We start from the raw sequence: 20,528 nt of genomic DNA, 5'->3' as shown, positions 1-20,528 counted from the left end.
ATAGAGTGTAGATTATAGTGAGATGACTTCATTTGGCTGTTTTGTGAAATAAAGAAAGCCAATTTTTATTCCTTCTGTCTTTTCTCTGTAATATTGTTAGGTGGGATGTTGAGCACTACAGACCTCACAGTGCCAAATGGGGCTGGAAATAGTCCTGTGGGTAAGTGAATTCCTTGTTTAACTTTGTGCATGTCTATTTGATTACTAGTAAGTATTGCCTTGAAATAAGGCCTTTTATCTTCTGAAGGATAGTTTCACTAAAACTTAAAAGTTTTCTGCAGTAGCCCTGCTTCATCCCTTACACATTGACCCTAAGTTCAGGTATCTATTCATTTAGTATATACTAAATACTTTCTCCATACCAAGTGCTCTCTGTGCTAAACACCAAGTTGCTCTAATACAACATTTATAGCAAGATCTTTTTTAAAAGCATATTTTAAATATATTTTTTAACAGTATCATATAGATGTATACATAGCTCACGCAGATACACACAGTGTACCTTGAGGATATCCTTGCCCACCATTCCCCTTCTTACTCCCTCAGTGCCCCTCCTTGCCCACATGGCCTCCTTCTACCTTCATTGTCCTATTCTTTTCTTTTTTAAATAATCCACTAAGTTCAGTTAGTGCTGTCTGCTTGCCAGTGGGAGTGAGACCATTCACCAGACACTTTACCAACAACTACAACCCCAAGGAAGAATGACCTTCCCTCTCTCAGTAGCTGTTAACTGCAGCAGCTTCTCCACTAGAGGTGGAGTCCCTCCCTAATCCATGCTAGAATGTTGAGTGCCTTGATCTCATGCAGGTAGTCAGACTTTCTGTAAGTTGGTAATTGTGATGGTCATGTCATGTCTGGAAGACAACAGACAGCATTTCTTGGTATTTCTCCTGATCCTCCAGATCTTACATTCTTTCCACCCTTTCTTACATGATATTCCCTGTGCCTTTGTGGGGAGGGTCATAATAGATCTTCCCATTAGAGTTGAGTGTTCAACAGTCACTTATTCTCAGTACTTTAATTAATTATGAGTCTCTGCATTGACTGTTGCCCACTGCAAAACAGCTTCTCTGTCTAAGAGTTGACAGCAGCTAACATACTTAGAAGGCTGTTTGGCAGTAGCCTTCTAAGATCATGTCTTAGGGAGATGCTTTTATGTAACTTTTGTCATCACTAAAGTTAAATTATTGGCAAAGGACTTTATTTTAAAACATCATTAAATGTTTTCAGAAATTAGAGTACAAGGAAATGTGTGTATACTATTATTCAAGCAATTTCTCTTAACAATATGCTTTAGTGGTCATGTATAGAACATTCAATTTGTCACAGTTATAGCCAAATAGGCTTTTTCACTTTGGGACTATCCCAGCATGTGTGATGGTAGTGACTAAATCTAAAGCCTCCATACATCATTGGTAAATGCTGTTAAATAGCTCTGTTCCCAATATACTATGTACAGTGGGTTCTAAACAATGGATCAGCACCATCTAATTTAAAACAAAACAAAATGGTATGATGCAAATGGTGTAGCTACTAAGAGAGACTGTTTATTTCTGGTTTGCTTTACTTAGGCTCTAGCCTTCTGGAGTCTCAGTGGTTTAAAGATGTGTCATAATAGGGCTGGAAAGATGGCTCAACAGTTATGAGTATTTGTTGCTCTTTGTTTGGATCCCAGCACCCATATGGAGGCTTACAAGTATAACTGGTTCCAGAAGATCTAATCCCTTCTCTCTATGCTGGGTATCAGGTGCATGTGTAGTACACATGCATGCATATACATATGTAAAACATTCATACACATAAAATAAATGATTCTAAAATATGTCATATATCCTGTCTTTCCAGTCCTGACATGTGGTAAAGATAGATTATGATTTTGATGTTATGTCTGCACCACATAAATGATATTTTAGAGGATTTACATGGTTTAGGAAAAACGCTATAGTCTTAGATCAAATGTAGGAAAGTATTTGAAGGTTTTACTATCATTGGAAGGTTATACATTGGGACTGCTATGTTCATATATGTGTACTTTCAAATATGTATGGTTTATGTAATTGTAACCCTGCTTTATTGTCTGGATCCAAATATACTCTTTTCATACATTTTCCCTTTTTGACACCAATAAGACAGTATGTTTAGAGCCCACCAGTATTTAAGAAAGCCTTGCATACTCATATCACATTGGGCTGATAATCCAGAAGGCTGGGACCTGTGTAAAGTGAACCAGAAATAAACAGTCCCTCTTAGTAGCCACACTATTTGTATTGTACTTTTTTTTCTTTTTTGTAATTCAATGATGTTGGTCTATTATTTGGGACCTGTTGTGCTTAGTGGATTGAGAGTATAACTATTCAGTATTGTTTGTTTACCATGTGCGAAGCATTGAATTTAGTCACCAACATTGTATATACAAAGTGTGTACCCAGCAGTATTTTAGTTAGCCAGTGTTTTAGTGTGAATATGGGGCATACCCATAACATTTCAGAAGCCATACGGGGCAAAGAGAATCCTGGGTTCTAGGCCAGCCTGATATACACTGCAGGTTGTAGCAAGCCTGTATTCAAAACTAAAATGCCAAAAATCTATACAACTGTCACTTGCTAGTTCGCATCTGGTACTCCCTTTTATTGGAACACCCAAAAGATGTAATGAAGCCGATGGTCTTCACACATGCTTTTGACACCTTATCATCTTTATTAAAAGGTTTGAAAGATTACAGTGGTTATAAATATCTAAACCCCTAATCCATTTTTCAAGACTTTGTCTAAAGAAATAAGCTAGGGGCTAGAGAGGTGGCTTAGCAGTTAAAAGCATTGGTTGCTCTTGTACAGGACCTAGATTCAGTTCCCAGCACCCACATGGAGGCTCATGCCTATCTATAACTCCAGGTCCAGAGGATCTGATGGTTTCTTCTGGCTTCTGAGGGTTACCAAGCGCTCACATGGTGCACAGATACACATAAAGGAAATATTCATTCACATAAAGATAAATGAATCTTTTAAAAAGGAAGAAAAGTAAAATATGTAAAGGTTCATGCTAACTTTGTTACAGTGATTAATGGGATGAAACAAGCATAGTCAGCCTGTGAAAATTAGGTAAATTTCAAATGAATTTTTTTGCTGTGATTTAAAACTATGAAGAAAATATACATATAGAAAAAAACATAAGGAACCCCAAATTGATTCCAGTAGTTAGGGCTATAACATAATAAATGTTTTCCCCCTTTCTTTTACTTTTTGAACTTTATGTAACATAATAATGATAGTATCCCTAAAGTCATAAAACTTTTACTGTAATTTATATAGCTCTGTCATGGTGATCGTCTGTTTACTATTTACTATATTCATTTCGCTGCTGAGAATATAAATGAAAAATAAATATAAATAAAAACTCAGCTTATATTGTAGCTCAGATGTTTGTTCAACTTTTGGCCTATATTGTAATGTCAAGATTGGGAAAGCAATTGATATGTTCAGCACCTTCACTTAAAAAGATTGTGGGGCTCGATGGGTAGGAAATAGTATATGTGTATGTGTATGTGTATGTGTATGTGTACGCTTTGTATGTGTGTACTTTCTCCCCAGACTCTTAACTACTTTTCTTAAAAACATGTTGAGAAAAAAAAATATATTGGGCTAGAAATAGAAAAGTTTAAGAAACTTCCGGAATTGTTTTGTGTTGAATGAGAATGAAGGTTGGGGATTGCAGGTGCCAGAGCAGAGGAAGCTAAAAAGATGGATGAACTGGATTGTGCTGGATGGACAGTTCTATGAAGGTGGCATGAGAGTGGCAGGGGGGGACATTGGTACAGGGATTTAAAGCATTGGTTTGAGATGACAGCATTTATTTGGAGAAAGTAGCCCCTGGATGTTGAATTTGGACTAAAAATTAAGGGAAATGAAGAAATTTGTGCTTGCTTGCTTCAGTCATCCTATTGCGTGAGAACTGATGAAGTCTGTGGCAGAGGAAAAAGTTGTGTCTTTAGTGAAGTCCTCCCAGGACAGATGAAGAAAGATAGGATCTTGAAAGTAGGGCACAAATGTTTTTTTGGTTTTTTTGTTTTTTTTTAATATTTCTGACACGATCCATATTGTCCATTACATGGGAATTGTCATCAAACTAAATGAGTGAGTCATTGATTATTTCAAAGTCATGATTTTTTTGTATTTTAATAAATTTTATATCTTCACATAAATGACATTTTAAAATCTGTTACTATGTGTTTCTGTGTATGTATTGAGCAGTGTGCTGAGCATGTCAGTTTTGCTGTTATTGTCACTGTGTAGCCCTGGCTTGCCTGAAGCTCACTATGTAGACCAGGCTGGCCTCAGACTCATACTGCTCTCTGCCTGCCTCTGCCTCTCAAGTACTAAAATTAAAGGTGTGTGCTACCACTTCGAATTTGAGTCTTGCTTGAGGTTTTTAAAGTCCTCTGAAGTTTCTTGACAGTTGGACTTACTTCAAAAGTGGCTTCATAGTAGAACATTAATGATGTAGTCATCCACTGTTTAGTGCTAGAAGAGCAAGTAGTCCTGAGGCCATGGAAGAGACTTGCCGTCCACTTGAATGCATTGCTTCAAGTGATAGGATTCATATTCTGAAATATGAGCTGAGCTGATATAATGGAACAACAAACCTCCTAGCAATAGGACCGTAATAAGATGAGGCCTGTTAAATTTCTGGAAGCATAGGTATATGACTTACTCAAGAGTGTTTTTGTTAGAATAATAAGTTGCCATTCAAGTTTTAACAATCATCACACTAACTTACATTTATCCAATTAAAAAGACAAATCATGCTGCGCAGTGTCTCTCCATTGTAGAACTTAAATAGAAGCTAAGAGGCATGCACTGATACAGTCTAAGAGAATAACAAGCTTGCACTTGAGATTAGCTTCAGCCTGGCACATTGCCAGACACTTACATCATCCTGTACTCACTATCTGCTGCGATGCTCTGGTGGAACACTAAGATACTGTGCTTTTAAACCCCCTTCCTCTCTTGTAACTTGATTCTCTTGGGGTACTGTGGTCTCATATAAAATGCATTATAGATTTCACATAGCAAAGTAGCATTCATGCTTCTTAATGATATATGCCTCTAAATTACATATTTGCATCATCTAATAATAATATTAAAATAATGGGGGCTTGGGGGGGTTGTTTGTTTTAGATTTTAGTTTAAGTATATGAAATAGCTTTTTAAGTATTGAAGTCAGAACACACATTCTTGCCATTATATATTAACAGAAACTTCATTAACCTTATTGCTCTGCAGTATAAAATTCTATTAAGTTCTTCTAACTATGAATATGTTATTTGTAAAATATTTTTTATCCTCCAGATAACAAAATCTGGATTAGCTCTTGAGTGAGTTCTGCTCTACTCCATAAGTGAATGACCTAGAGAAGAGGTGATGTTTTTCCCCCAACTGCACTGCTCTCTGAAGCTAATGGGAGATGCAGGAAATTGCTCTGAGAGTGTGGAAAAGAGATTGAGCCCAGATTGAATAAATACCTTTCAAGACAATGAAAGCAGAATGCAGGAAATAGCCTTACAAAATTAAGTAAAATAACAATCCCCACAACAAAGTAAAGTCACACACAAATAAAATTGCTATGTCACGTGTACAATTTTTGAGAATGTGAGAATTGGTTGAAATAAAGGGCAGGGGAAAAGCATAGTCATCTTACAAGAGCACCTTCCACGCGAACGTGGGCAGTTCTTAGATGCCCCAGCCCTTCTTGTATTCAAGGGCCATCTTAGGATTGTAGTGGTGAGGAGTCTACAGAGCTGATTCTGTCCTACTGATGTGTTAAGTTTCTAGTTTTTAAACAAATATTTTTATAATAGTATTTTCAACTCTTAAGTAATGTTTATAAGCAGATAATTATATTAAGGCCTCTATTTTCTTTAAAACTTTATCTTCACAAATTTATCATCTTCCTAAGCATAGTATTGATTTATTTTTAAATTTTTATTATTTATTTTATGTGTGGGGAGTGTTTTACCTGCATGTCTGTCTGTGCACTACATGTATACCTGTTACCCTAAGAGACCTGAAGAAGGCATTGGATCCCTTACAACTGTAGTCACAGGTGATTGTGAACCGCCATGTGTATGCTTAGCATGGAGCCCTGGGCCTCTGGAAGAGCAACCCAGTACTCTTAACTACCAAGCTATCTCTCCATCCCCCCAATTATAGTCTTTTAAGTTTTCAAATTCAGGACTGACAAACTAGCTCAGCAGGTAAACATGCTTGTCCCCAGATCTGATAAGGCTGAGTTCAGTCCCCAGATTGCACATGATAGAAGAAAAGAACCAACTAGTACAAGTTGTCCTCTGATTTCCAGGCATGCCTTTCCTACACAAATAAATGTGATTTTAAAAATTAAATTATAGAATTCATCATATATCAGTTTATCATTGACTGTATATTACTTAATGTGCCTGAAATTGCTTTGTAAACCTCCAGATAGTATACCAAGTAAACATAGTTCTGTTTTATTCAAGAAATTCTTTAGAATTAAAATGTGTGTGGTGTGTGCATGTGTGTGTGCTAGTGTGCCCAGCCTTGCTGGCATGTTGACGGAGGTTGAGATGGCTTCTTGAACCTCTTCATCTTATTTTTGGAGGCTGGGTCTCACTAAACTGTTGTTTGCATTTCCAATCCCTGGGTCTGATTGTTTCCACCCCACCATCACCACTGAGGTTGCAGGCGTGTACCATCATACCTGTCTTTTTAAGATTTACTTTTATTTGTGTGTGTGTGTGTGTGTGTGTGTGTATACACGTGTATGCATATCCAAGTGTGTGTGCCAGGTGTCTTTGATGCTAAAAGAATGGAAGCCATAGGTGATTTGGGTTGGTTAGGAACTGAACTCATAAACTCCGGAAAGGTAGCAAATGCACTTAAGTACTGAGCTATATTTTCAATCCTAACACCTGGCTTTGGCTGTCCTGTTTGCACAGAAAGCACCTTACCCACCAAGCCATTTCCCCAGCCTGCTGATAGTTTCTTTTGTAAGGTTTTTTTTTTATTTCAAGTACTCTCATTTGCATATTCTGTGGGGTATTTGCTGTGATACAGAAAGCTTGTTCTTATACCTATCTCTTGAAGTCTTTTTCCATAGCAATTTCAATATTCCAGTTTTTTTTTTTTTTTAAAGGGTCTTTGATTCACTTTGAGTTGATTTTTGTGCAGGGTTAGAGATAGGGGTCTAATTTCTGTGCAGGTGTCCAGTTTTGTCAACACCATTTATTGAATAGGATATCTATTCAAAGTGTATGTATTTTGTCAGCAGCTAGGTGTCCATAGTTCTTTGGATTTATGTACAGGTCCTCTGTTGTATTCCATTGATCCACATGTCTTTTTATGCTAGTTCTATGCTGTATTTCTTACTGTGGCTCTGTAATGTGTGCTTTCTGCCTAAGGTTGCTTTGGCTGTCTGTGGTCTTCCACATTTCTTCTTGAATTTTAGAGGGTTTTTTTTTTTTTTTTTTTTTTTTTTTTTCTAGTTCTGGGAATAATGTTATTGAAATTTTGCTGAGAATTTCAAAGACTGAGGATTTCTCTTGGTAGTATAGCCATTTCAGAGTCTTCATTCTGCCAGTTCAGGAGCATGGACGCTCTTTTTTTTTTTTTTTTTTTATTTAATGTCTTTAGATTATTTCTTTAGTTTCTTAAAAATCCCCTTATAGGAGTATTTGACCTTTTTGATTAGATTTATTTATCATTTTAAAATATAAAATAGGGTATTTTTCTTATTTCTTAGTCCATTTGATATTGGTCTGTGTATATGTGTCCATGTGTATAAAGTACTGGCTTTATATGTTGTTTTGTCATATAACTTTACTGAACGTTTTTGGGGCCTGAAGTTTTGGTGATGTCTATGGGGTCTATTAAGTATAGAATTAAATTATCTGCCACTAAAGATGGTTTTTCCTTCTTGAATTTGATCATTTTTACCTCTCTCTTGTCTTATTACTTCGCTAATCTTGAAGGCACCATATTGAATAATAGTGCGAGCTGATATTCTGTTTTCTTCTAGACTTCAGAGGAAATGTTTTCGGTTTTATTTAGCTTGAGAGTGGCTTAGTTTGTCTTAGATACCCTTTATTATGTTGAGGTTATGTTCTGCTCTACTTTTTTCTTCAGGACTTTTTATCATGAATACATATTGAACTTTGTCAAAAAAAATTTCCTGTTGAGGTTATCATGTGGTTTTTCTGTCTTAAAGTCTGTTAAATGGAGCATGACATTTATTGATTTGCTTTTGCTGAATCAGCCTTGTGTTCCCTGGGATGATACTTGAACATGATATAACATCTTAATGTGATCTTGAATTCAGTTTGCAAGTATTTGCTGAGAGTTTTTATATCTGTTTCTGTTATACGGATTGGTCTCTAGTTTTCTTTTTTGGTTGTGTCTTTAGCTGGTTTTGGAATCACGATAATACTGGCATCATAGAATGAGTTTTATGGAAGTGTTGTACTTACTTAGATTTGTTTTTCCTTGAAGTTTGGGAGAATTTAGCAGTGAGTCCATGTAGTCTTGGTTTGATTTCTTATCTTTCTAGAGCTTTGAGGTACATTAAAGTATGAACACACTTTTCCTCATAGGACTCTGGGTATATCCCAGAGGCTCTGGTAGGTTGTGCTTTATTGTTCATGTGACTCTAAGAGTTTTATAATTCCTCCCTGATTTTAAAATTGAGCTTCAATTTAAAAATTGTAAAGTATAGCTTTCAAAAATTCAAAAAAGTATAGCTTAGTCTCCTAGTATTTATGTATTTTCTGAGCTTAGTCTTGCTATTGATTTCTTGTTTTAGTTCACTGTGATCTGATTAGATGCAGAGAACCATTAGAGGTTTTTTGTGTTTATTAAAGCTTGCTTTGTTGTCTATAATTCCAGTTTTAGGAATGGTTTCATGTGCTGCTGAGAAGTGTGTATTCTCTCTCAATTAGCTAGAATGCTTTGTAGATAACTTATTAAGTCCAGCTGGTTTTTTAAAATAAAGTGTGAAGAGTTTTTTGCTAATTTTCCTTTTGGAAGACCTGCTTATGTGTGAGAGTGGGTAATGAAGCTTCCTGCAGTACTGTGTCAGGACCTCATGTAGTCTTTGTGCCTTTTAATGTTTGTTTTATGAATGACCAAGGAAAACAAACTAAAACAACTGCTAATAAAATCAATGGTAACAGCAAACCCTTCTCAGTAATAACCTAAATGCAAATGACTAATTCACCATTAGAAGATAGACTAACAGACCGTGCTTTAAAATGAGGTCTAATTATTCAGTTGCCTCTAAGAAACCCATGTAACTAGGAAAGACCTAAAACCTGAGAGGTTTCCAAATTTCCATAAACATTTACAATAGTTCTGTCCTGTTGGTTGATGAATGTTCCTTTTGTTAATATGTAGTGGCTCTCTTATCTCCTAACTAGGTTTGGTTCCAAGTCTTCGTTATCAGATGTGAGGATTGATAGGTGAGCTTGTTGGCAGCTTTCTGTTGACTTGAGCCTTGGATAAGCTCACAGGCTTTGGATCTTTTCTAGTTACCTGAGTTTCTTAGAGGCAACTTAATAGTTAGACCTCATTTTTAAGCATAGTCTGATAGTCTGTATCTTTAAATGGTGAAATAGTCACTTGCATTCAGGTTATTGAGAAAGGTTTGTTATTACTGTTTATTTTTGTTGGCAATTGTTCTTGGTTTTCATTTTTGTTTTGTTTTGTTTTGGATTTTTGTTTTGTTTTGTTTTTCTTAGAGTAGTTTGCTGGTTTTGGACTTTATGAATTTTATCTCTTTTTGTCTTTCTTAATCCTTTGCTTTCATGAAATAAACTCTCTTTTGTGTTGTGGGTAAGCTGTCAAACTTCTTTGTGTATATTATTCTTTAAGCATTTCCTACATTTTCTTGCTTACTTGCCACAGATTATATTAATTTGAGCTTAATTTGGTTCTCCCTCAATTTTAGTAGATTATTTTGCTGGATTTGACAATAATGGTTTATTATAGGCTATGAAATACACTATTCTTTGCTCTCCTTTCTTTTAGGCTTTCTGACCTACTGTTATTCTAATATTTTAACCTCTGTGAGTTGGTGTTTTCCCCTCATAGCTTTTTGGGTTGTTTTAAGTAAGTGTGTGTGTGTGTGTGTGTGTGTGTGTGTGTGTGTGTGTGTGTATACCATGGCACATGCTTCAAGGTCAGAAGACAACCAGGTTTTTCTTTTGCTACTTTGTAGGATCCAGGGATCAAAGACAGGTTGTCCTGCCTGCACTCAATTGCATTTACCTCCGAGCTATCTCATTGACCTTGCCTTATTGCTTTTAGTATTGTTTCTTTGCTTTTTATTTTTAATTACATTTATTTATTTTATTATGTATATGTGTGGGGATATATGCTTATGTCTCTGCAATGTGTGTGGAAATTGAAGGACATTCTGCTGGAGACAGTTTTTCTTTCACCATGTGGGTCCCAGGGATTGAACTCAGATTGTTAGTCTTGGTAGCAAGTGCTTTTACCCACCAATCCTTCTTGTCAACCCTTCTTTGTATTTTTGAAATCTTACCTCATATATGTCATGAAGAAGTTCATTGCTCGTGTCTATTTGATGTTCTGAGCACTTTCTTTCTCTTGGTTTCAGAAAATTTCAGATATTTCAATGAATAGGTTGTTTGAGTCATTCACTATCTTAGCTCCTATTTCTTTATTTTGGTTTCTTGGAAATTTGATTTCATTGCTTTCATATTTATCTGTATGTGTTACTGTTTTAACCTTGTCTTCCATCCCTGAATAGTTCCTCTGCTGCATCTTGTCTGTAGATGCTTCCTGCCTTTTATTGATTAATTGGTTCTTTAATGTCCAGAATTTCTAGTTGGTTCCTTTTTCACTTTCTCAATTTCCTTATTGAATTTTTTCCTTCACATTTTGAAGTTTTTTTCTCCAATGGACGTATTTGTTTAGTCCACATTGGTTAACTTTGTTGTTCAAGTCTTCATTTGAGTTTGTAGCTTCTTTTTCTTTCATTAAGTCCCTTGTAATTCATTTGATTCTGTGGTCACTGACGTGTGTTGTAGGTAGGATTCATCTTCTCCTCTCACCTGTCTCCTGGAGCCGAGAAGCTGCAGTGCAGTGCTGTGCCTTTGTTGTTGTTTCTTTGATGTGTTTCTGCATCTGTGGGATTTGTGTCCTGTCTTATGGTTTTTCTCCCCTTTTCTTCCTGTTTGTGAGTTCTCTTGTTCTGTTGTCTTCTTTTGGATATATGTTGGGAAAGCTGACTGCAGTAGCAACTGTGATGGTTGACACAGCCCCCAGTATCAGCTGCCAAAGACACTGTGCTCTTCACCATGTCCCTTCTGTTAGGTGGGAACCGTGCTGAGTTGGAGAATGTTGTTTATTTGTTGACACTTTTGTTGTATTTTGTTTTTAGAGCTAGAGGTATCAGTATTCAGTAGTGAGGAAACATGGGGTGAGTAGTGAGGAAACATGGGGTGAGCAGTATGAAAAGTAGTAGAGAAAATATTGTTTATGGGTTCAGAGAAAAGGATGAACTTAGAGCCTTTTCCAAGGATACATAAGTTGCAGCATATCAGTCAAACACTTAAACTAAAAGTACAAAAAATATACATACATTATAAATTATTCTTATACTTATATATTTATTAGAAGGGGGCATGCAGGTGATACGGTGCCTATGTGGAGGTCAGAGGACAACTTATAGCAGTTAGTTCTCTCTACCAAGTGAGCCCTACAGAACAAACCCCAGCCATCATGCTTGGCTGCAAGTGTCTTTACCCACCAAGAGCCATCTTGCTGGTCACCACCCATTTCAAGATTTCAAGATACAAATACAAAACAAAAGTAGAAAAGATTTAAAATATGTAAATACAAATGAGTATTTGTTATAATAATAGTACAATATTAATGACATTGTTTTTTATTATAAATGGTAAACTTTATATGTCATACAAAGAATTCTTACATTTTTTTATAAAATTAATCATCTAAGTTTATAAAATTAATTATTTTTAAAAACATATATATGGACAGTTAGCATTATTTTAGATTTATGAATTAAACTATTTTAATTACTCTTTACATGTTAATAAGCAACTGTTTTTCCCTTTCCCAGGGAATGGATTTGTAAACTCAAGGGCCTCTCCAAATTTGATTGGAAATACTGGTGCAAATAGTTTAGGCAAAGTTATGCCTACAAAGTCTCCCCCGCCACCAGGTGGTGGCAATCTTGGAATGAACAGTCGGAAACCAGATCTACGAGTTGTCATTCCCCCTTCAAGCAAGGGCATGATGCCCCCACTTGTAAGTTGACCCACTCTTTAGCTTTGTTCTTTAAACACATGGTTTATACTCCTCTGCATTTTCTCTGAGGTCTTCTAAGCCTCCATAGTGTCCGTTGATTGTCTTAATGAATTTTCTACTCAAAATTAGGATTTGAAGAAAGACATTATTTAAGTGCTTAAAAACAAAATTACTGAAATAAGAAGTAAAACTGCATAATTGTTATTTAAAATAAAAGCTAAATATGAAGAGGTTATTGTGCTCAATTTTAATTTTTTTCAGGCTAAAAACTTTCTTCAGACATTTGACATCAATTTATGAATTAAACATGCTATTTCTGTTCTGTACTTGACACACTTTCAACAATATGTCCATTTTGGTGAGGAATAATGAAATTATTTGCTAGAAAATTCTGTAAATCAAGAATTGTTACAGAATATCTAGGGAAGAATGCTTGCAAACTGGAAGGAATTGTTCTCTAATAATTTTCTTTGCTTATTCCTTTCAAATAAGCCTTTTCTTTGAGTGTAATACTTCCTACTTTACCTCTTGGGAGTCTTTACAGTTCTACAATCATTTGCCTTCTAATTGTCTTTTTATATGAAGAACAGAATATATATGTTCCTTAGCTTCTTGTAGACAGTTTTAGAATACACACACAAGTTTTAAAGACATTTTGAGTTCAGCAGCAATTTGACTATTAGTATACTAAAATGATATGCCAGGTGCTCATTCTACTGTGTGGTTTCTAAATTTGTCATTTGCATTTTGTTAAGTCTGATGCTGTCAGACTCAGGGAGTGATTCTGTTTTTGTAATTTTTCATAGATTTCAAAACATCAGTAATTTGTTAGGGTTATTTTCTCATTGAGTTCTCAATTAGGTTATGATCATAGTGAGATAGAGATGAGAAAACAGAACTAAAAGTTATTATTTGTCCAAGATAGCAAGCAGTACACATGCCCCGGATCTTTAAGTCATAATTTGTTTAAATCTCAGACTCTGCATTAGATAAATAAAAGTGTGGGAAGGGGCTCTTTTGGGAAAACAGAAAATTTAAAATAAGTTGCTTTTAACTTTATGCTGTTAAAAAAATCCATTTTAGTGCTGATAATTCATAGTGGTCAGGTGGTCTAGAGGCTAGAGAAAGATGGTACTATGGAGAAAGATATTGGTGCTCATGTCTTAGTGAATTGCTGGAGGTCAAGCATGAAGTGAAGCTCCAGAAGGCCCAGTGTAGGTTAAGTCCAGAGTCTATAAAAGTCCTGTAGAAGACTTCTCTATGGGAGACTCTTGTCTTTCCATCTTGAGCCCCACTGAGTGAGTGCACCACATAAAATAAGATCTGGAAAGACCTCCCAAAACCCAACTGGCCACTGGAGTGAAGACAACCTTTATGTGAGTCATTTTCTTTTCCATGGGATAAAGACATCGAGGGGTGAACAACAAATATTGTCACCTCAGGTGCATTGTCATTGTGTTTGGGAATGCAGAAAGGACAATATTGCTACTTGGTTCAGAAGCAAGAAGACACTGATGATGGGAACCGTGAGAGTAACAAGGTGACTGAGAAGCAGTCTGAGGCACATCACAGAGGGGCCATAGAGTGCAGTAGTCACTGGCCTGCCCATCTTCCACGTCTAAAGGGGTTTAAATTACAGCTTGGGGTGGGGGTGGGTGGGGTAGATATACTTAAGGGTAACCACAGCAGCAGTAACTTTCAAACCTACTCTAGTTCCTGAGAAAGATAACCAAAACTTCACAGTAGCAGGGCCAACAAGGTAAAATAGTAGAAAATACCCAAACTGAAATATGAGAAGAACCAAAATCAAACATGATCTGAGAGCTGCAAGACTTTATCATGTAGTGCAACATGTCCGAAAGTGGAGTTTCAAAAAGGAGAACAGTAGGAACAATGGTATGAGGGAGATTACAATCACCAAGTAAGATAATAAATACATCCAGTGTACAAACACACATTCACATGGGAACAAAACAAAATAAAAGGCAAATAAAAATTCTTAAAGATAGCCAGTGAATAGAAACATGTGCCTTACAGACCAAAGACAGGAAATTACTACCATACCTCTCTTCAAGCTGGTGAACAACACAGCAACAATAAACACAAAAATCTCACATCACTATACCCAGCAAAAATGTTCTTAAAAAATAAAAGCAAAGCCTTTTTCAAACAAAAAACAATTTATTGCCAGCAGAACTACTCTACAAGAAGTGTTACAGTTTTCTTGAAGAAGTAATACTAGTATCAGCAAAATCTTGACTGTATGCAGAGAAACAAAGAACAGAAGGAATAAGAATAAACAGTTAATAAGCCTTTTACTTTAGAACAGCTTTTGTTTCATTGGAAAGAAAATCATACGGTTCCCTTATACTTCAAACACAATTTCTTTTAACAGTTTATATTACTATGACACAGTTATTAACATTAGTGACCCAGTATTGTAAATTATTATTAACTAAAGTTCATGTTCACATACATTTCCTAAGTTTTAAAGTTCATCTCTTTTTTTCATGCCAGGAGCCAGACTAGGCTTTCTAGCATATTTCATTTATTAATCTTATCTTCTTCAACTCTTACAGGCTATGAGAGTTTCTAAGACTTGTCTTAAGTGACCTTGGCATTTTTGAGAAACACTGCTCACATCTTCTATAGAATGTCCTTCAGTTAAGGTTTGCTTGATGCTTTTTCAGATTAGCTTGGAGTTACTGGTTTAGAAAGGTAGGCAGTATCATCTTTTATATTAAGTTATGAGACATTTATGGAACATTTCACCAAAATAGACCATTCTATTTTATAAAATAAAACTTAGCAAAGTTGCAAGAACTGACTCTCTATCCATAATTAGTTGAAATCAGTCTCTTTAGAAAGGCATCATAATTTAGAAATATAACCATAAATTTACCTTTAGAAATATTTTCATTAATTCTTTGAGAATTTCATACAGTGTATTTCATGAATACACTCCCACAATTCCATCCTGATACCCTCCTACCCACCCAAATTTGTGTCTTCTTTTTTTTAAAACAAAACAAAAAAAATTTACTGAGTCCCTTTGTGGTGTCAGTATGGGAACTACCATAGAGTATGGCCTACCAGGGACCATAACCTTACAGGACGATGACTCTCTCTCTCTCTCTCTTAGCAGCAGTTTGCCAATAGCTTATCAGCTAGGGGTGGGACTTTGTGTCCACTTCTCCCAACTCCATGCTGGAATTTTGTCTAGCTGAGCTTGCACAGGTCTTAAACATTCCACTATAATCATTGAGAGTTGATAGGTACAACTGCTCTGTTGTGTCCAGAAAACACTTTTCTTGCAGTCATCTACCAGCTCCAACTCTTAAAATTTTTCTCTTCCCTCCTCTGTTATGATCCCTGAGCCTTACATTTTTAAATAATCTGTGGGCCTCAGAAAAAATACCAAGGGAAATTAGCAGTATATATAGCTAGTAGTTAGTGGTCATGAGTGCTTCCGGCTCTAGTGGAAAACCATGTTTCAGTTTTGGGGACTACATCAGGTAGATAACTCCATCTCCAAGGGATCTGATGCTCTCTTCTGGCCCCCACAGGCACCCATATTCATGTCCATAGACATATACATAATTTAAAGTAAATAATTGTTTATATACCCATAACTAACTGAAACCGAAAATACAAAATTTCAAAATGTTGAGGACCATCAAGAGTACTGCTGGAGAAACTGTACAGCATTAAATGCTTGTATTAGAAAAAAAAGAAATGTCAGAGACTGCCAGGGCTTAAGGCAGGTGTCTTCATTAGGGTTTCCATTGCTGTGACCAAGATACAGACTACCAGGAAATTACTCAGGTCACCTAAATGCTAAAGAAGTTGGATTTTTCATTTTAGCATCTTTCATAATAGAAATTCCAGATCTAGATGGTTTCACTGACAAACTATGAAACAATTAAGGAAGAATTAATAGCAACTCTTCACAATTTCGGAAAAGAAAAAAAGAACACTTCCTCCTCATTTTATTAGGTAGCATCCATCTTAATACAAAACCAGAATAAGGCATTGTAAGCAAAAATGACTACAAGCCAATATTCTTCATGGACTCTCCAGACACATAAACCCTCATGCAGTTTCTAGTTGTGTCTGTTGAGAATTCCTTGAGTAATTTCATCTAGTAGCTGAGTGTACCTGGTGCTCTGGTTGTGGTATCTAAACACCCCCCATTACCTAAGTCAAAGACTAAGGGCTCCTTGGGGAAGTGGTAGGTTGTGAGGAAGCACAGGATATGCCAGAGGAGCCAGAGAATGAGGATGGAGTTATCAAAAGGTCCCAGGGACCATTCTTAAAAGAGAGAGAGAGAGAGAGTGAGAGAGAGAGAGAAAGAGAAAGAGAGAAAATCCCAGTTCACCAAAACTAGAAAAATTTAAATTATAGTAGCTTGAAGTTATAACCCAAGGAATAAGAAATGCTGATCATACAAATATGATTAAATAAATAAAGAACTAGTAATACCTCCTCCTTAGATAGCAGATATAATTAGTAAGTTTGGAAGAATTTTAAGAATGGGAAAGCTGAGCCTTAAAGCATGCCTTTCATCCCAGCACTGTAGGAGGCGGAGGCAGGCAGATCTCTGAGTTCAAGGCCAGCTTGGTCCAAAAAGTGAGGTCCAGTTCCAGGAGAACACAGAGAAGCTCTGTCTTGAAAAAAAAACAAAACAAACAAAAGAATACGAAACAGCTTTAGAATAGCATAGTAGAGCCATAACTGCTATAGGCAAGCCAGTAAGTAAATGCTGCAGATAGTGGGCAAACATTTAAAGTGAAACACTTACATGCTATCAAATTGTCTTTACCTAAATATGTGTTGTTTATATAAGGGAAATTGTGCTTTACAGTGGAGAATCCTGGAGGACATTACCTTAGTTTAGGTAACTGGCTTAACATAACTAGTAGTAAAACAAAAAGAAGACATCTACCTTCTGATAGGATCAGGTATTCTTTCAAAAGTTCATGTCCTTCAGCCCACCAAGGCTGGTAGAATCTAAGTGAAATACAGAGCTATACAAATGGGATCCCTAGTCTCACTTGGTGGATGTTAACCTCAGAAAGCTGGGTAAGGTGTGTGAAGGAGCTCTCTGCAGGTGCACTCTTAGAGCTGTGGAGTACAGTGGTTCAAACACAAATGTGTATAACAGAGAAGCATGCCTGAACACAGCAGCCACCTAAGTGGCCCCTTGAGTGCCTTGCAGGTAGACAGTGCCTGCTAAGAGCTTTCTAAAATCACTTAAGGTATAGAAATGTGTGTTACTTGGATCTTTGAAGACTGCTTAATCATGTCTAGTCACAGAAAGAAAAAAAGACAACCATGAACCCCATGGAAAATTCAAACTTTGTCATATTAGCTATTATACCCTTATCTCTGTAGATTAAAGTATACACTGTATTTTACATAAAACAAGAGTTTGACATTATTTTGACATCTGTCTTGTGAATTGGAGATACCAAATGATATGTCTGAGCAGCTGAACTGCATTTGCCCACTTGTACACTGAGTGCTTGCTTGTTTTGTTGGGTAAATGATCAGTTGCAGAGAAACCTGCTTTAAGATTATGACTCTGTATCAGTGAGGCTTAGGACACTTTACAAATTGGAAGAAATTTGACTTAAGTGAAATAAAAAATAACAATGAGCAGACTGTTTCTAGCATAGTAATATTTCAGAACCGCTTAAAAGAAGAGAAAATCTGTTTCATTCATTATTTTTTACTATTTGTGAAGTTTAACAGTTCACCTTTCTTCCAGTTTTTTTCATATGCAAGGCTTTACTCCACTAAGATAGTTCAATCTATGTGAATACTGTCGTTTGCAAATCATAAATGTATATTATTACTCGAACTATAGCATTTATTAGCAAACATGTGTTGTGTTTTATGATGCCTTGTTAGCCACTGGGAAAATAAAACACACAACAGTTTTCTAACAATAGAGTGTGGTAGTAGACAGACATGTAGACTATCTGGCCAGATGGGGTAGTAATTCGGGAATTAAAATGTGTAAGTACACAGCGTTGCACCTGGAAGTCTCCCCGAAGCACTGGCTGTGTGTAGGAGAGGCCCATGTAAGCGTAGGGGAGGTAGAACGGGACTTTAAATCATTGGCTAGAGAATTTAAAAGAACTTTCCTTTATTTTGAAAAACCAACTATAATATAGAGGCGAGTACTATATACACTGTTTGCTATGTATATAACCTCTGCAAAGTTCCAAACAGCTACTAGAATCTAAATGCCATGTTTTTCTAAAGAAAGATCTTGTTGCAAGTTCCAGCAGTCTTAGTTAACTCTCTTATCCCTCTTATGTGCTGAGTACAGTCGGAGGAAGAGGAATTGGAGTTGGTGAGTGTGGTTTCCTGCCTGAACAGAGTTGAAACATATATAAATAGTACTAATTATTTTAAATGTTTTTTATTTAACCTTTGTTCCTTTGTTACAAAGATATTTTTCTATTTGTTTTCCACCATCCAAACATTTTTTAATCAAGAAATTCACCTACTGGTACTACTGATCCTAGTTTTTATGTTTATTGCTGTATATATTGGTCTCTTTTATTTGAGGGATAAAGGAGAAGACATATTGAAGTAACCTGTAAAAACAGTAGCTGTCCATGAGCACAAGACTCTTTAAGCTTTTTCTGCTAAGGAAATACACAAGATACCTTATGTGGCTTTCCAAATTATTAAAGTGTTTTTAGAAAATGACTTCACCCTCAGAGTCCCTGAGATCGTAACACAGAATCTTGTGTTATGTCTCTTTCTTTCAAAAAGATTACATCATTTTTGGTGAGGTCACCTTTTTCAGAGTTGATTATTTCATCCTGCATGAGACAGTCTGAACCACAAGGGGGTTCCCTGTTTACAAAAAGAAGTGTCTGTGTTTGAACATACACCCATTTACTCCTTTACCAGGAGGTATTTGATTCTTAAAAGCAGCTGTTACCTGTTTTTCCAAAACAAATATTTTCTGTTGTTTTTTCCTCTGGAAAAAAAAAATTGACTAAGAATAACTTAGCTCTTTGTTGGGAACTAAAACCCAAACTTCACAGATATCATCATATGCATTCCGAGTCATTTGTTAATTAGATGACTCCGGTTTAAGGGGAATAAAAACTTGTGAGTGTTGGGGTTTTAGCATGGGCAGGGGTTAGGAGTGCATGAGAGCATGGGGTGTAAAGGCATTCACTGGCTTCATTTCCTTATTATGGTATGTTTATGCATGCTGGTGTGTTTTGCAGTTTCTTTTCAAGTAAGGTTCTCTGTTCTTTATTTTTAAAATAAGAGATGATCTTTTACTTGCTCTGCTTGCTTGTTTTTTGGACTGGTATATGAAATATACTCACTAATTAGCTATAAATGGGTTCTAGATTATACAATGAATATCTTTGGGGGAAAATTTTTTTAGTTAAGGATATCACTAATGGTCGCATTATGGTTCAAACTGAAATAATTCATCTTATACTAGACTCCACTCTTTACCCTTAAATAATTGTCCTAAATGCTTTAATTATCTAGCACTGTGTTGCCCTCTAGTGGTTCTGAAAGTTACTTACTCGTGGAACACAATGCTGCAGGGATCTATCTGGTGGGCAGAACAGGTATGGAGGGTCATTACTCCAGTCTTTGAAGTCATACCAGGAAGTTGCCATGAAGATGCAACTCCAAAAAGCCTAGAGTAGGGATAACCTACCCTGAACCATCTCAACACTATTTTTTACCTAGTTTGATTTGAGACCAGATTAAATCCCACTCAAAGACTCATTGTAATTGTTGACTCAGTGCTGAGACTAAACTGTTTCTCCACCTGTCATGCCAATGTGTGACAATGTGTGACTCTCTGCCTTCCTTAAAGTAACACATAACTGTAGAATCTCAGATAGTTTCTGAGTGTGGTGAAATGTAGGATTCATGAAAATGAGAAAGATCACTAGAAAGTGTAGTCGATCACATTCCTTAAAAGTTTAAGCTAATTCAGACTCTAAAAATTAAATCAATTCAAAGTGCAAAGCAGAACCAGAAATGCAGTCCTCTAGAATTCAGAAAGTTGTTCAAAACCGTCTGTGCCCTAAAATAATTGTTGATGGCTCTGATCCAACATGAAGGGGAAGAAAGGAGCCAGCTCCTGGGCCTGTGTTGAGGATTCCCTGGCAAGAGTGAGGCCACAGCGAGCTTCTCGGTTAGAAGCCT

The 20,528-nt window shown here is 36.3% G+C and overlaps 1 protein-coding gene across 9 annotated transcripts in view; it reads left to right on the top strand.

Moving 5' to 3' along the window:
* The window catches only part of Mef2a (myocyte enhancer factor 2A), a 121,615-nt gene that overhangs the window by 90,152 nt on the left and 10,935 nt on the right, over positions 1-20,528 (top strand). For 5 of the 9 annotated variants that reach the window (XM_034496438.2, XM_034496446.2, XM_076935587.1 and 2 more), the window contains 3 exons: positions 101-160; positions 12,136-12,323; positions 18,661-18,684. In XM_034496438.2, the coding sequence (XP_034352329.1) occupies positions 101-160; positions 12,136-12,323; positions 18,661-18,684 (272 nt within the window). The remainder of the gene's footprint in view (positions 1-100; positions 161-12,135; positions 12,324-18,660; positions 18,685-20,528) is intronic. The other 4 variants (XM_076935601.1, XM_076935606.1, XM_034496463.2 and 1 more) reach the window with 1 other exon arrangement.

This window comes from Arvicanthis niloticus, chromosome 1, assembly GCF_011762505.2.
Source record: "Arvicanthis niloticus isolate mArvNil1 chromosome 1, mArvNil1.pat.X, whole genome shotgun sequence".
Taxonomy (NCBI): domain Eukaryota; kingdom Metazoa; phylum Chordata; class Mammalia; order Rodentia; family Muridae; genus Arvicanthis; species Arvicanthis niloticus.
The sequence above is the reverse complement of the archived record's forward strand: the minus strand, read 5'-3'. Positions and strand labels throughout refer to the sequence as shown.